The sequence below is a fragment of the Meles meles genome, chromosome X (assembly GCF_922984935.1).
Source record: "Meles meles chromosome X, mMelMel3.1 paternal haplotype, whole genome shotgun sequence".
Lineage (NCBI taxonomy): Eukaryota > Metazoa > Chordata > Mammalia > Carnivora > Mustelidae > Meles > Meles meles.
In genome coordinates, this window is record NC_060087.1 from 71,492,783 (window position 1) to 71,510,428 (window position 17,646).

General features: G+C 37.8%; 1 protein-coding gene across 1 annotated transcript in view; it reads right to left on the minus strand.

Annotated features, from left to right (window-relative positions):
- HDX (highly divergent homeobox) overlaps positions 1–17,646 on the minus strand; it is a 227,238-nt gene that overhangs the window by 143,176 nt on the left and 66,416 nt on the right. The window contains exon 4 of the mRNA XM_045995799.1: positions 1,041–1,094. Within this exon, the coding sequence (XP_045851755.1) occupies positions 1,041–1,094 (54 nt within the window). The remainder of the gene's footprint in view (positions 1–1,040; positions 1,095–17,646) is intronic.

A 17,646-nucleotide genomic window follows, 5' to 3' on the forward strand; every position in this document is an offset into this window, starting at 1 on the left:
GTGAAGGGAGGGAAAAATGAATGGGAAGAAATCAGAGAGGGAGACAAACCATATGTGACTTCTGACTCTGGTAAACAAACTGAGGACTGCAGATAGGGAGAGGGAGTGGAGAGATGGGGTAACTGGGTGTTGAGCATTAAGGAGGGTAAGTGATGTGATGAGCGATGATGTGATGAGGAGAGTAAGTGATGTGATGTTATATACAACTAATGCATCATTGAACATGTTATCAAAAACTAATGATGTACTGGGGCGCCTGGGTGGCTCAGTGGGTTAAAGCCTCTGCCTTCGGCTCAGGTCATGATCCCAGGGTCCTGGGATCGAGCCCCACGTCCAGCTCTCTGCTCCGCAGGGAGCCTGCTTCCTCCTCTCTCTCTGCCTGCCTCTCTGCCTAGTTGTGATTTCTCTCTGTCAAATAAATAAAATATTAAAAAAAAAACTAATGATGTACTAATCACTGGATAATTGAATTTAAAGGAAAAAACATATTGTGTGTCAAGGCTTTTACAACCATAAAAATACTGAAATGCACTAAAAATAAATAGTAATGTAAATTTCTTAACTTTGATCGAGACATTTAAATCAATCATAACTCAATTATATAATCAAATTAACTGGGATAATTAGATATAAAAATATTATGGTATTTTATCTTTTTATTGAAGTATAGTTAATATATAGTGTTAGATATATATTAGTTTCAGGGGTGTAATATAATTCAACAATTCTATACATTGCTCAATGCTCTTCTTATTCCCCTCTATTTCACCTATCCCATTAATTATCTTTGTATGCTTTTTAAAACTATAAAAACCTGCTCAAAGATTAGATGGTATACTGAATACTACATTTCATTTAAGATTATATTGGTAATGTATATAAATATTATGATCTCAGAATATGTACTTTGAGATAATGCAGTCTGAATGAGGTTCAATTTTGCCAACTTTAAAAATAATCATGAAAATTTTCTCAACAGCATTCTTATTAACAACACAGGGGAAAACCCTACTTGTTGTTTTAAATGAAAGATTACTTACTGCTCTTTTTCTAGAACACCCTGTAATCCAAGGCACAGTAAGGTTTCCTGAAATCTGTGGAAACAAGAAATGGAATTTCAGTAAGGTATGCATCAACAGTACTTCAAATAATGATCAACAGCAAAAAATTCATACAGGATGTCAAGATAGTTCTGCATTCAGAGCATATGCCCCACGTAGAGAGTGCCATTTCCTTATTGAACACAACAGATTTAAAGGGCCTTCCCTTAGAAGTAGTGCAGTTCCCCTGGAAATTCAAGAAAATTTCTAGGGCATTATTGGGGCCTAGAAGCATGCTTTAAAATTCTGTGGACAAGAAAAATTTTTTTAAAGATTTTATTTATTTATTTGACAGACAGAGATTACAAGTAGGCAGAGAGGCAGGCAGAGAGAGAGAGGTGGAACCAGGCTCAGCAGAGAGCCTGATGCGGGGCTCGATCCCAGGACCCTGGGACCATGACCGGAGCCGAAGGCAGAGGCTTTAACCCACTGAGCCACCCAGGCACCCCGGACAAGAAAATTTTTATAGGGAAGTCTGGGTGGCTCAGTTGATTAAGCATCTGCCTTCAGCTCAGGACATGATCCTGGGGTCCTGGGATCAACCCCTGCTTCAGGCTCCCTGCTTGTCCCTCTCCTTCTGCCCCTCTGCACTGTTTGTGCTCTCTCTGAAATAAATAAATAAAATCTTCAAAAAAGAAAATTCTTATAATAAAAATTCAGCACTCTGTAGAATACATAAACTATAATAATTAACTTATTACTTATAGTCATCATGCTATATATTAGTTTTCTAGACTTAGCCTACATAACTGCAATTTCCTTTTTAAGCAGAAACTACTAAGATGAAAAGCCAGCAAAACCTTATTACATCAACACTGTCACACAAAGAGATAAGTGTTACTCTAGTTGGATTCTGGCAACTGTTTACAGAGACCAAGGTGGTCCTGTGAGTTACAATACAGGGTAGCCTAGATGTAACCATACATTTCCCTGGGATTCACAAGTTTGGGGGAATACTCCAAATTCTCCTCCTGCCCTCTCCTCCCCTCCCAAACACATACCTCCTGAGAGACTGACAAGTCAAATCAGCCTTGCAAATTGGTGATGCTGAGAATATGGTATTCAATAGAAAATTTATTGTTTTGATAAAATTATATTTAGTGATGACCTATGAATCAGTATTATGCCACTGATAAGGAGTGACAATCAAACAGTCAATGCAAATAGTAAAGTAATATCCTTAATTATTCAAAATTCAGATAAATTTTTACTGCCCCTGGCCACTAGATCTGAAATTTTATTTTGAGTTCAAAGTACACCAACATACTAGGGATAGCCTAAGAAAAATTAATGATATAAGCTCCAAATAATACTTTTAAGGAAAAAAATACTTTTACTTGAGTTAAAGTCCCATTACAGTAACATGGCAATAAACTATAATGCTTGAGGATCATGAAAAGTTTTGAGTAATTAATTGTTAAAATGGTAAACTAAAAAAATAAATAAATAAAATTTGTAAACTGAGTGATAATGAAATTTTTATGGAAAAAAGTTCTTTACAACATACACTTTCTTGTCCTCACATCAGTACTAGCTATATAATATAATGTTTGTAAAGTAAATTGGTTGCTAGCTCAATGAAAGAGGTAAGACTACTGCAATAATCACAGAATATATTCTTGAAAAAAACAGAGATACCCAACAATTTTGGATTAGCTGTGCACATGCTTCCACTTGTTATGATAATTTATAACTGGCTATATAAATTTGCTCCAGAAAACATGTTAAACCAAACAAATTGGAACCCCTCCCATAAACAAGTATTAAAAAGTTGTATATGAAATAAAAAATGATTCATACAATATACATGATAATTGAATGTCTTTAAAATTGGGCATTATACATTTTAAGAATACAAAATGTGGTTTTTTTTTTTCGTGGGGTGCCTGGGTGGTTTAGCCGGTTAAGTGTCTGACTCTTGATTTCGGCTCATGTCATGATTTCTAGGTGGTGGAATTGAGCCCCATGTTAGGATCCACACTCAGGGGAGGCTTCTTGAGATTCTCTCCCTTTGTCCCTCCCCCCACTGAAGCTCGCTCTCTCTCTAAATAAAATTAAATAAATAGATAGATAAATAGATAAAATGTGATTTTCTGCTTAAGTCAATTGTATGTAACCAAGAAAATAGAAAACTTCTATAAGGACATTCACATACAAATATTATCAATTCTATGTGCATTGGGAAGAGATGAAGTTTCACCTTTTTTTAAATAATTCTGGGACACCAGTTCCATAATACTCAAATGCTATATTCAACTACCTTCTCCTGTTTACTTCAAATCTTTTTTCAATGGAGAGGAAAAGGGAGTTGGGGGAAATTGGGGGGAGAGACGAACCATGAGAGACTGTGGACTCTGAAAAACAATCTGAGGGTTTTGGAGGGGAGGAGGGTGGGGATTGGGTGAGCCTGGTGGTGGGTACTATGGAGGGCATGTATTGCATGGAGCACTGGGTGTGGTGCATAAACAATGAATTCTGGAACACTGAAAAGAAATTTAAAAAATAAATAAAAATGTAAAAAGAACCTTTTTTCAGTTCTTTGTGTTTCTGGTAAAACTCAGAAAAGCCAACCATAGCAGCTGAACTTGTATGCTTTTTAAAATAATAATACTGTATAAACATATTTTCTTCAAATGTGGAAAGTTTTGTTTGGTCAATAGTGATGATTTAATTTCTTCTTCACCAGAAGCTACAAAAATAGTATTTCAAATGAGCAGCATAATATACGTATCATTTAAATGATATTTAAATTCCAAACACATTTTCAACACCCTAGTTTGGAAAACTGTAAAATTAATTGATAAAGAAACAAGACTGATTTAACAAATATATTCAAACTTAACACATTCAAATGAGTACTGTATGCTTCAAAGTAGAAAACCTAGGAAGTTATAAAGTCATTACAATGATGTTGCCATTGTTGAAAACATTTTGGGGACTTTTCTTTTGGAGTTGGGAGTTCATGACACCCAGAGACTCTGTCTCATTAATTTGTATTCCCTTTCTTTCTCTCAACCTTCCCTGGATTGTGGTTGATATTTTAAGCTATACATCCACTCAACTACAACACAACAAGATGACTGGGAGGAGGAACACCCAACAAAGGAAAGGCCCAGAGACAATGGCCTCTCTCACAGATTTAATGGATATGGATCTAAGCAAGATGTCAGAAATAGACTTCATTGTAGCAGTTATGAAGACAATAGGCTGGAGAAAACTATTAATAGCAATATAAATTCTCCAAGGTCAGAAATGAGAGTGGATCTGGCAGAACTTAAAAATGCTATCAATGAGATACAATTAATATAGATACTCTAACAGTTAGGGTAAATGATGCAAAAGAACAAATTAGTGATTTTGAAGACAAACTGATAGAAAAGGAGCAAGAGGAGGCCTGGAACAAACAGCGTAAAATCTATGGAAACAGAATTAGAAAAATAAATGACGCCATGATATATTCCAATGTCAGAATTATTGGGATCCCTGAGGGAATGGAGAGAGAGGACGAGAAGATATATTTGACCAAATCAGAGTGGAGAACTTCCCTAATCTGGGGAATGAAATGAGTAATCATATCCTAGAGGTAGAGAGGACCCTTCCCAGAACCAAGTAGACCAGACCAATGTCCTGGCATGTAATAGTAAAACTTACAAAACTTAGAACCAAGGAAACCATTTTAAGGACAATTAGGAGGAAAAGAGTCCTTACATACAGAGAGTGGAACATCAGAATAACATCAGACCTGTCCACAGAGACCTGGCAAACCAGAAAGGGCTGGCAAGACATATTCAGGGTAATAAATGAGAATAATATGCAACCAAGAATTCTTTATCTGGCAAGGCTGTCATTCAGAATGGATGGAGAGATAAGGAGCTTCCAGAACCAGCAGAGACTGAAAGAATGTGACAACTAAACTGGCTCTGCAAGAAATATTAAGTGGGGTTCTATAAAAGGAGAAAGACCTCAAGTGTGATATAGAACAGAAATTTACAGAGACATCTATAGAAAAAAGGACTTCACAGGCAAAATGATGACAATAAAATCTTATCTTCCAATAATCACTCTCAATGTGAACAGTCTAAATGCTCCCATGAAGTGGCACAGGGTTGCAGATTGGATAAAAAGATAGGAGCCATCCATACACTGTCTACAAGAGACTCATTTTGAATGTAAAGATACATCCACACTGAAAGGGAAGGGATGGAGAACCATCTCTCATGCCAATGGACCTCAAAAGGAAGCTGAGGTACCAATCCTCATATCAGAACAAATTAGATTTTTAGCTAAAGGCTGTATGTAGTTAGAGATACAGAAGGATGCTATATCATTCTTAAAGGGTCTATCCAAAAAGATCTATCAATTGTAAATATCTATGCCCCTAACATGAAAGCAGCCAACTACATAAGCCAACTGTTGACCAAAATAGACATATTGATAATAATACCTTAATTGTAGGAGACCTCAACACTCCACTCTCAGCAATAGACAGATCATCTAAGGAGAAAATCAACAAAGAAACAAGAGCTTTGCCAGTTTGGTGATATGGTGAGTGCTGTGAAGTATGTAAGCCTGATGATTCACAAACTTGTACCCTGGGGGCAAATAATACATTATATGTTAATAAAAATAATTTAAAAAATCAAGGAACACAATATGGTATTAAAAAAAAAAGAGGGGTGCCTGGGTAGCTCAGTGGGTTAAAGTCTCTGTCTTCAGCTTAAGTCATGATCCTAGAGTCCTGGGATCGAGCCCTGCATTGGACTCTCTGCTCAGCGGGGAGCCTGCTTCTTCCTCTCTCTGCCTGCCTCTCTGCCTACTTGTGATCTCTGTCTGTCAAATAAATAAAATCTTAAAAAAAAAGAAACAAGTGCTTTGAACGACACACTGGACCAGATAGACCTCATAGATATACACATAACTTTCCACCCTAAAACAACAGAATACTCATTCTTCTTGAGTGCGCATGGAACTTTCTCCAGAATAGATCACATACTGGGTCACAAATCAGGTCTCAACCAATGTCAAAAGATTGACATTATTCCCTGCATATTCCCAGACCATAATGCTTTGAAACTGGAACTCAATCACAAGAAAAGGTTTGGAAAAAATTAAAATAATTGGCCCCTAAAGAGCATCCTGCTCAAAAATGTTTGGGTTAATGAGGAAATCAAAGAAGAACTTAAACAATTCATGGAGACCAATGAGAATGAAGACCATCAATACAAAACCTATGGGATATGGCAAAGGCCTAAGTCCTAAGGGGGAAATACACAGCCACTCAAGCTTCACTCAAAAAAAAAATTCGAAAAATCCCAGATACATGAGCTATCTTTACACCTTAAAGATCTGGAGGATCAACAACAAATTAAACCTAACCCACACATGAAAAGGGAAATAATTAAGATTAGAACAGATATCAATGAATTAGAATTCAGAAATACAGTAGAATACATCAATGAAACTAGAAGTTGGTTCTTTGAAAGAATTAATATGATCGATAAACCACTAGCCAAACTAATCTAAAAGACAAGAGAAAGGACCCAAATTAATCAAATTATGAATGAAAGGAGAGAAGTCACAACTAACACCAAGGATATAAATACAATTATCAGAAAGTATTAACAACAGCTATATACCAATAAGTTAAGCAGCCTGGAAGAAATGGATGCATTCCTGGAAAACTATAAACTTCCAAGACTGAAACACGAAGAAACTGACAACATGAATAGACCAATAACCAGAAATGAGATGGAAGTAGTGATCAAAAACCTCCCAAAAAACAAGAGTCCACGGGCTGATGGATTCCCTGGGGAAGTCTACCAAACATTCAAAGAAGAAATAGTGCCTATTTTCCTAAAACTATTTCAAAAAATAGTAACAAAAGGAAAACTTCCATACTCATTCTATGAGGCCAGCATTACCTTGATCCCCAAACCAAGCAAAGACTGCATCAAAAAGGAGAATTTCAGACCAATATCCCTGATGAATATGGATAACAAAATTCTCAACAAGATCATAGCTAATAGAATCCAGCAGTACATTAAAAGGATTATCCACCATGACCAGATGGGATTTATCCCTGGGATGCAAGGGTGGTTCAAAATTTGCAAATCAATCAATGTGATATAATACATAAATAAGAGAAAAGACAAGATCTACATGGTCTTCTCAGGGATGAAGAAAAAGCATTTGACAAAATACTGCATTCTTTCCAGATTAAAACTATTTAGAGTATAGGGATAGAGGGAATATTCCTCAACCTCATAAAATCCATCTATGAAAAACCCTCAGTGAATATCATTCTCAATGGGGAAAGCTGAGAGCCTTTCCACTGAGATCAGGATCTGGACAATGATGCCCACTCTCACCACTATTGTTAAACATAGTAACAGAAGTCCTAGCAACAACAATCAGACAAGGAAAAGAAATAAAATGTATTCAAATAGGCAAAGAAGAAGTCAAATGCTCTCTCTTCAAGGATGACATAATACTTCATGTGGAAAACCCAAAAACTCCAACCTCAGATTACTAGAACTCATACAGCAATTCAATAATGTGGCAGGTTACAAAATCAGTGCACAGAAATCAGTTGCTCACTTATACACTAACAATGCAGTTGTAGAAGTAGAAATTAGAGAATCAATTCTCTTTACAATAGCACCAAAAACATAACATACCTTGGAATAAACCTAACCAAAGAGATAAAGGATCTATACTTAAGAAGTACAGAACACTCATTAAAAAAATTGAAGGAGACACAAAGAGATGGAAAAACATTCCATGTTCATGGATCAGAAGAATAAACATTGTTAAAATGTCTATGCTGCACAGAGCAATCTATACTTTCAACATCAACCTGATCAAAATACCAATGGCATTTTTCAAAGGGCTGGAGCAAACAACCTTAAATTTGTATGGAACCAGAAAAGTCCCTGAATTGCCAAGGAAATGTTGAAAAAGAAAAACAAAAACAAAAAACCTAGGGGCATCACGTTCCCTGATTTCAAGCTATATTACAAAGCTGTGATCACCAAAACAGCATGGTACTGGCACAAAAAGAGACACATAGATCAATGGAACATAATAGAGAACCCAGATATGGACTCTCAACTGTAAGGTTAACTAATTTCAATGAAGCAGGAAAAAATATCCATGGAAAAAAGACAGTCTCTTTGATAAATGGTGCTGGGAAAATTAGACAGCTATATACTGAAGAATGAAACTCAACCATTCTCTTAGACCATACATGAAGATAAACTCTAAATGGATGAAAGACCTCAATGTGAAAGAGGAATCCAACAAAATCTTAGAGAACATAGGCAGTAACCTTTTCAACATCAGCCACCACAACTTCTTTCAAGACATGTCTCCAAAGGCAAAGGAAACAAAAGTGAAAATGAGCTTTTGGGACTTCAGCAAGATAAAAAGCTTCTGCATAGTAAAGGAAACAATCAACAAAACAAAGAGGCAACCCACAGAATGGGAGAAGATAGTTGCAAAAGACACTACAGACGAAGGGCTAATATCCAAGATCTACAAAGAACTTCTCAAACTCAACACCTAAAAAACAAATCACGTTTTTTTATTTTTAATTTTTTTAATAAACATATAATGTATTATTAGCCCCCCAGGGGTACAGGTCTGTGAATCGCCAGGTTTACACACTTCATACCACTCACCATAGCACATACCCTCCCCAATGTCCATAACCCCACCACCCTCTACCTACCCCCCTCCCCGTGGCCACCCTCAGTTTGTTCTGTGACATTAAGAGTCTCTTACGGTTTGTCTCCCTCCCAATCCCATCTTGTTTCATTTATTCTTTTCTTACCCCCCAAGCCCCCCACATTGCATCTCTACTTCCTCATATCAGGGACATCATATGATAGTTGTTTTTCTCTAACTGACTTATTTCGCTAAGCATAATACCCTCTAGTTCCATCCACGTTGTTGCAAATGGCAAGATTTCACTTCTTTTCATGGCTGCATAGTATTCCATTGTGTATATATACCATACCTTCTTTATCCATTCATCTGTTGATGGACATCTAGGCTCTTTCCATAGTTTGGCTATTGTGGATATTGTGGACATTGCTGCTATAAACATTCCGGTGCACATGCCCCTCTGGACCACTATGTTTGTATCTTTATGGTAAATACCCAGTAGTGCAATTGCTGGGTCATAGGGTAGCTCTCTTTTCAACTTTTTGAGGAACCTCCATGCTGTTTTCCACAGTGGTTGCACCAGCTCGCATTCCCACCAACAGTGTAGGACAGTTCCCCTTTCTCCACATCCTCGCCAGCGTCTGTCATTTCCTGACTTGTTAATTTTAACCATTCTGACTGGTGTGAGGTGGTATCTCATTGTGGTTTTGATTTGTATTTCCCTGATGCCGAATGATGTGGAGCACTTTTTCATGTGTCTGTTGGCCATCTGGATGTCTTCTTTGCAGAAATGTCTGTTCATGTCCTCTGCCCATTTCTTGATTGGATTATTTGTTCTTTGGGTATTGAGTTTGCTAAACTCTTTATAGATTTTGGATACTAGCCCTTTCAAATGATCAAGTTTTTTTTTAAAAAGGCAGAAGACATGAACACTTTTCAAAGAAGATATACAAGTGGCTAACAGACACATGAAAAAATGTTCATCATCATTAGCCATCAGGGAAATTCAAACCAAAACCACACTGAGATACTACATTAGACCAGTTAGAATGGCAAAGATTAACAAGACAGAAAATAACAAATGTTGGAAAGGATGTAGAGAAAGGGGAACCCTCTTACAGTGTTGGTCGGAATGCAAGTTGGTGCAGCCACTTTGGAAACCAGTGTGGAGGTTCCTCAAAAAGTAAAAATAGAGCTACCCAATGACCCAACAATTGCACTACTGGGTATTTATCTCAAAGATACAGATGTAGAGAAAAGGAGGGCCATATGCACCCCAATGTTCATAGCTGCAATGTCCACAAGAGCCAAACTGTGGAGCTGAGATGCCCTTCAATAGCGTGATGGATAAAGAAGATGTGTTCCATTACACAATGGAATATTACTCAGCCATCAGAAACAATGAATACTTAACTTTTGCATCAACATGGATGGAACCAAACAGCTCCAGAGTCTCATCTCCCATGGAAATATTAAAAACTAGAGACTGACAAGAATAACATTATGGTAGCTTTAGAAATCAGCCAAAGTTCTACAGCAATCAGGCAAAAGCCCAATCAAAAAAATTCCACATTGTAAATGGCAGGAAGTTTCACAGCATTTTTACTTGATGTTGTCATACTCCCTTCCTGGTGCAGCATAATGTAGCTCAGGGGAAGTTCTGGCCTGTTTTCTAGTTCTCTTATATTAACCAGAGAACAGAGGAGACTGAATTCTAACCTGGATTTGGGCTGCCTGAGTGATTAATCTCTTTCAGACCTAACTTGGAGCTCAGATAGCTAAAAGTGGTATGGATTACATCTTAGCCTAGGAAATAGAAGGAAGCAGCAAGCAAAACTCAGCTGCAAGGCCACCAAAGACCTGCATGTATCTGGAGAAGAAGATTACTGGTTGAGGAGTATAACAGACCAACCAAGGGCTCTAGGAGAAGCAGAAGTGATACTCTCTGGGAAATTAAGACCTTTAATAGGATAATCAGTAAAAAGCATATACACAGGACCAGGGAGACACATAACCAAGAAAAGACCTGTGGAAACATTAAGTCTTTATGCCAGGCAAATTAGTGGAGGCCTTGAACTGCACAGACCCCAACAGCAAGGACTGGAAGACAATTGTTTTTAAAATACTCAATTTAAAAAAATCACAATATATACAACAAAACAGGAAAACATTGTCTATTAAAAGGAAAAACTCTCAGGAATATATGCCTGAAAAAATGACATCAAACTTACTAGACAAATATGTTAAAACAACTATCTTAAATATGCTCAAAGAGCTAAAGGAAGATATGGACAAAGAACTAAGGGAAAACAGGAAGAAGGTATATGAGCAAAATGAGAATATCATCAAAGAGATAGAAATTACAAAAAGAACCAAACAGGAATTTTGGAAATGACAAGTACAATACTTGAGTTTAAAAGTTAACTCAAAGAGTTCAGCAGAAAATAGGAAGGGGTAGAAGAATCAGTAGACTTGAAGGAAAGTAATTTGATATTATCAAGTTTGAGGACCAAAATAAAAGCACAAAAAAAAGTAAACAGGGCCTAAGAAACTTATGGAACATAAACCAGCAGACCAATATGTGTATTATAAAGTCCCAAATGGAAAAGAAAAAGACTAAGAGACAGACAAATGATTTGAATAAATAGCTGAAAACTTCACAAATCTGAGGAAATTCTTTGGCTTTCTCCACATAGAAATTTTTCCACACTGATTTCTCTACAGAGAAATCCACAAAGCTCAGCAAACTCTTACTAGGATAAATTCAAAGAGATTCACATGGAGACACATTATAATCAAACTGTCAAAAGACACATACAAGGAGAGAATATTGAAAGGAGCAAAAGTGACTCATTACACACAGGGGCTCACAACAACTAGCACTCAGATTTGGGCAGACCAAATTCCTGACTGCAATGTCCATGTAGTAGTCCTACCAGTGGTATGGCTTACCTGCAGAGCCAACATGGTTGTATAGTCTGACCAGAGAACTCAGCAAGCTGCAGGCCTGCCTTGTTTGGGTCCTCAAGTGAAGAGCTTTCCAGCCCTGCAGCTTCATCTGCCCCGAGGTTGCTAAGTCATGGCCCAACCCATTGCTGAGTGTAGCTTCTAGCCATTCCTAACCAGAAAGGCTAGCCAGAATGCCTGGAAGCTGCGTAACTCAGCATTACTAGATCCAAGTGTAGCAGGTAACGTTGATCATCCACAGAACACAGCAAGTGGCACTATTCAATTAAGGAATTAGGGCAGTAGGCCAATTTTAATCAAGACCATAAATAAAGAGCTTCTCCCAGCTTGGAGTCAGTTTACCTGCTCTGCCCAGCTAGGGGAATTAATTCATAATCCCCCTCATTGATGAGCATAGCTCCAAAGCCCTCTGGAGCAGATACTCTGATTGGTCATGCATGGGAGGCTACTCACAGGGGAGACACTTCCTACTACACCCACTGCTAAGTACAGCTCCCAGTACCACCTGACAAGAAACCCTGCCTGACACACCTGAAGAGCATCATAGCCTAGCAATACTTGAGTGGAGAATCTGGCAGGAAAAGCTGATTATCCACAGAGCAAGGACAGTGGCCCCACCAAGCCAGGAAATTTGGTGACATGGTTTGACTTGAGTCAAAACCAAAAACAAAGAGCCTTCTAGCCTTGAAAATAGTTCCCCTGCTCCACCCAGGAAGATAAATGAATTTTTAGCCCTTCCCATTGTTAAATACAACTGCCTATCTAACCAACCAGGGAACCTAACAAGAGCACATGGAAAGTTTCACAGCTCATCCAACAGCCCTGCTTACAGTTAATCTTAAGCAGAAAGCAGAACCCATGGCTTTTTCCCATCTGCAAAGGAAAACTGGCAGCCCTATCTGGCTAGGAATTCAGTACATTGTCTTGCCTGATTTAAATTTCTGAACAAGAAGATATGCAGAAACTGGGGCCTGTTCTGTTACACTGAACAATTTCAAAGTACCACCTATTATTGAGTATAGTACCCAGACTTAACCGTTTAGGAAGCCTGTCAAGGGAACCCAGACAATTGTGGAACACAACCTAAGAGGTAACTTGACTTGCTTGTGCAGAGAAGCAACAGAGCAATCCTAGTCAACTGTTCTCAGCCAGAGGAAACCCGAATAACTCAGAGTTCAGGCAGTGACCTTGACCCAAAACAAATTCTGCTGGCAAGTTCCACCTTCCCAAAGACATTATCAGCACCATATTCAGAAACCCAGAGTGAGATGACTGGTGAAGAACTGTCTCTGCCAAAGAGAACGTGTAAAGTCTGGAAGAAGAGACTATTGAAATGCACAGGCACTAAAGTAAATAATGAAGGATCATGAAAAATCAGGTCAATGTACGCCACCAAAGGAACTAATAAAATTTCAATAACTGGGGCCCCTGGGTGGCTCAGTGAGTTAAGCCTCTGCCTTCACCTCAGGTCATGATCCCAGGGTCCTGGGATCCAGCCCCGCATTGGGCTCTCTGCTCAGCGGGGAGCCTGCTTCCTCCTCACTCTCTCTGCCTGCCTCTCTGCCTACTTGTGATCTCTGTCTGTCAAATAAATAAACAAAATCTTTAAAAAAAATTTCAATAACTGCTCCTAAAGCAATGGGGATCTATGAGCAGTTAAAAAAAAAGAATTAAAATAATCCCTTTTAAATAAGTGAACTAGCACACTGACCTATAAGAACACACAGACATACAATTAAATGAAATTATGGAAACAATGCATGAAAAGAAAGAGAGATTCAACAAAGAAATAGAAACGACTGAAAACAAAAACAACAACAACCAGAAAGCCTAGATCTGAAAAATATGATGACTGACCTGAAGAATTCAATGGAGAGCTTCAAAACCAGGCTGATTCATGCAGAAGAAAGAATCAGAGACCTAGAAGATAGACCATTTGAAATTACACAGTCAGAAGATCAAAAAGAAAAAAAAAAGAATGAAAAAGAAGGAAAAAGCCAATGGAATTTATGGGACACAACAACAACAAAAATATCTACATTATGAGAATGCCAGAAGAGAAAGAGACAAGAACAGAAAGTATATCTGAAGGAATAATGGCTGAAAACTGCAAACGTGGGGAGAAAAATGAACACCCATATCCACGAAGCTCAAAGAATCCTAAATAGTTTGAACAGTGAGCAGGGTAATATTAAGATACATTATATACTAAATTATCAAAAGTCAAAGACAAAGAAAGATTTGAGAGTAGCAAGAGAGAAGAAAGAAGTTACATACAAGGGAACTCTCATAAGATTATAAGCTTTTCAGGCCAAAAGATAATGGGATGATATAATCAAAATATTGAAAGAAAAAAAAACAACTGGGGCATCTGGGTGGCTCAGTCACTTAAGGTTAAGTCACTTAATCTGACTCTTGGTTTTGGCTCAGGTCATGATTTCATGAATCATGAGATCAAACCCTGTGTTGGGCTCTGTGCTCAGTGGAGAATCTGCTTGAAGATTTTCTTCCTTCTCTCCCTCCCTTCATTCATGCACTCTCTCTGTCACTTTCTCTCTCTCAAATAAGTGAATCTTTGGAAAAAGAAAAGAAAAAATGAACTGTCAACCAAGAAACTATACCCAGCAAGGCTGTCCTTCAGAAATACTTTTTTTAAAAGATTTTATTTATTTATTTGTCAGAGAGAGAGAGAGAGAGAGAAAGATCACAAGGAGGCAGAGAGGTAGGCAGAGGCAGAGGGAGAAGCAGGCTCCCTGCCAAGCAAGGAGCCCCATATAGGACTCGATCTCAGGACGCTGGGATCATGACCTGAGGCGAAGGCAGCCACTTAACCAACTGAGCCACCCAGGTGTCCCAGAAATACTTTCTTGAATAAACAAAAGCTGAGGGAATTCACCACACTAAACCTGCCTTACAAGAAATGTTAAAGGGAGATCTACTACTGAATTAAAAATATGCTAACTAACACCATAAAAACACTTAAAGGTAGAATAAAATTCACTAGTAATTATAAATAGTCAAAGTTAGATTCTATAATATGGAAGTGGTGGTGTATCATTTGCTTATACCTGCACTTTAAAAGTTAAAAGACATAGTAAAAAGATAACTATAAGTAAAAAATGTGTTATTGGTTATGCAATAAAGAAATATGTAAACTGCAACATCTATAACTTAAAATATGGGGGTGGGGCATAAAATCAAAAGAAACAGAATGGCTCAATGGATGAAAAAAACATGATCTAATAATATGCTGACTACAAAAGATTCACTTTAGCCTTAAAGACCTACATAGACTGAAAGTAAAGAGACAGAAAAATATTTCAAAAACACTATAAAGGAAAGCAAGAATATCTATCATCAAATCAGACAAATTGGACTACACTAAAAAGGGTAAAAGGAGATAAAGAAGGTCATTATACAATGATAATGGGAGCCAATCCATCGACACAATATAAAAAGTGTAAATGTTTATGTGCCCAACATCAGAGGACCCAAATATATAAAGAACTAAAAAAGATAAAAGAAAAATGGTAATTCATTCATAGTTGTTAACTTTATAATTTTTAAGTTTTTATTTAAACTCTAGTAAGATAACATACAGTATAATATTAATTTCAGATGTACAGCTTAGTGATTCATTTAAATACAACACCCAGAGCTCATCACAAGTGTACTTCTTAATAGCCATCACTTATTTAAACCACCCCCAACCACATTCCCTCTAATAATCAACAGTCTTCCCTCTAGAGTCAGTCTGTTTCTTAAAGGGGAACACTTTTGCACTTTTTTAAAAAATATTTTTTATATTTATCTAAGAAAGAGAGAGTGAGAGGCAGCATGAGAGGGGAGAAGGTCAGAGGGAGAAGCAGACTCCGGGTGGAGCTGGGAGCCTGACATGGGCCTCGATTCTGGGACTCTGTGATCATGACCTGAGCCAAAGGCAGTCGCCCAACCAACTGAGCCACCCAGGTGCCCCACTTTTGAACTGTTAATGGAAATGCAAACTGCTGCAGCCACGCTGGAAAACAGTATGGAGGTTTCTCAAAAAGTGAAGAACGGAACTACCATATGACTTAGCAATTGCATTACTAGGAATTTAGTCAAAGGATACAAAAGTACTGATTCAAAGGGGCCTATGTACTTCAATGTTTACAGCAGCACTATCAACAATAACCAAATTACAAAAGAGCCCAAATTTCCACCAGTTGATAAACAGATAAAGAAGATGTGGTGTATATATGTTTGTGTGTATATAAACACACACACACACATACACACACACATACACACACACACACTCTCTCTCTCTAAGATATTAGCCTTCAGCAAGAATGAAATCTTGTCATTTGAAGCAAAGTAGATGGAACTAGAGTATATTACACTAAGCGAAATAAATCAGTCAGAGAAAGACAAATATAAGATTTCACTCACATGTGGAATTTAAGAAACAAAACAGATGAACATAGGGGGAAGGGAGGAAAAACATTAAAAAATAAGATAAAAACTGAAAGAGAGGTAAACCATAAAACAGACTCAACTATAGAGAACAAATTGAGGGTTGCTGGAAGGAAAAAGGGGGATTGGGATGAAAGGGTGATGGGCATTAAGGAGGGTACTTGTTGGGATGAGCACTGGGAGTTATATGTTAGTGATAAATCCCTAAATCCTACTCCTAAAGCTAATACTACAATATATGTTAACTAACTTGAATTAAAAAAAAAAAAAGACTCTGTTTCTTGGTTTGCATCTCCCCTTTTTCCCCCATGATCATTTGTTTTGTTTCTTAAATCCCACATATAAGTAAAATCATATGGAACTTGCCTTTCTTTGGGTGACTTATTTCACTTACCCTTATACACTCTAGCTCCACTAGATTTCATTCTTTCCTGGCTGAATAAAATTCGTGTGTGTGTGTGTGTACCACTTCTTCTTTACCCATATATCAGTTGATGGACATTTGGGCCCTTTCTGTAATTTGGCTATTGATAATGCTGTTATAAACTTCATGATGCATGTATCACTTTGAATTAGTATTTTTGTATTCTTTGGGTGAATACCTAGTAATGCAATAACTGAACCATAAGGTACCTCCATTTTTAACTTTTTTTTAAAGATTTTATTTATTTATTTGACAGAGAGAGATCACAAGTAGGCAGACAGGCAGGCAGAGAGAGTGAGAGGGAAGCAGGCTCTCTGCCGAGCAGAGAGCCTGATGTGGGACTCAATCCCAGGACCCTGAGATCATAATCTGAGCCGAAGGCAGCAGCTTAAACCACTGAGCCACCCAGGCGCCCTCTATTTTTCACTTTTTGAGGAAACTCCATACTGTTTTCCAGAGTGGCTGGACTAATTTTACACTAACAGTGTAAAAACAAGAAAATTGAAAACACAACAGTCCAAAACCTTTGTGATACAGCAAAAGTGGTCTTCAGAGGTAATTACATGGCAATACAGGCCCACCTCAAGAAGCAAAAAAAAATCTTAAATAACAGAACCTTACAACTAAAGGATCTAGAAGAGAAAACAAAAAATGGGGGCACCTGGGTGGCTTACCTGGTTAAAGCCTCTGCCTTCGGCTCGGGTCATGATCCCAGGGTCCTGGGATCAAGCCCCGCATTGGGCTCTCTGCTCAGCAGGGAGCCCGCTTCCTCCTCTCTCTCTCTCTCTGCCTGCCTCTCTGCCTACTTGTGATCTCTGTCAAATAAATAAATAAAATCTTTAAAAAAAAAGAAAACAAAAAAGGAAGCCTAAAGTGGGAGAAGGAGGGAAATAATAAAAGATTAGATAATTGTCTTTCTCTGATTGACTTATTTCGCTTAGCATGATACCCTCTAGCTCCATCTATGTCATTGCAAATGGAAGATTTCATTTTTGATGGCTGCATAGTATTCCATTGTGTATATATACCACATCT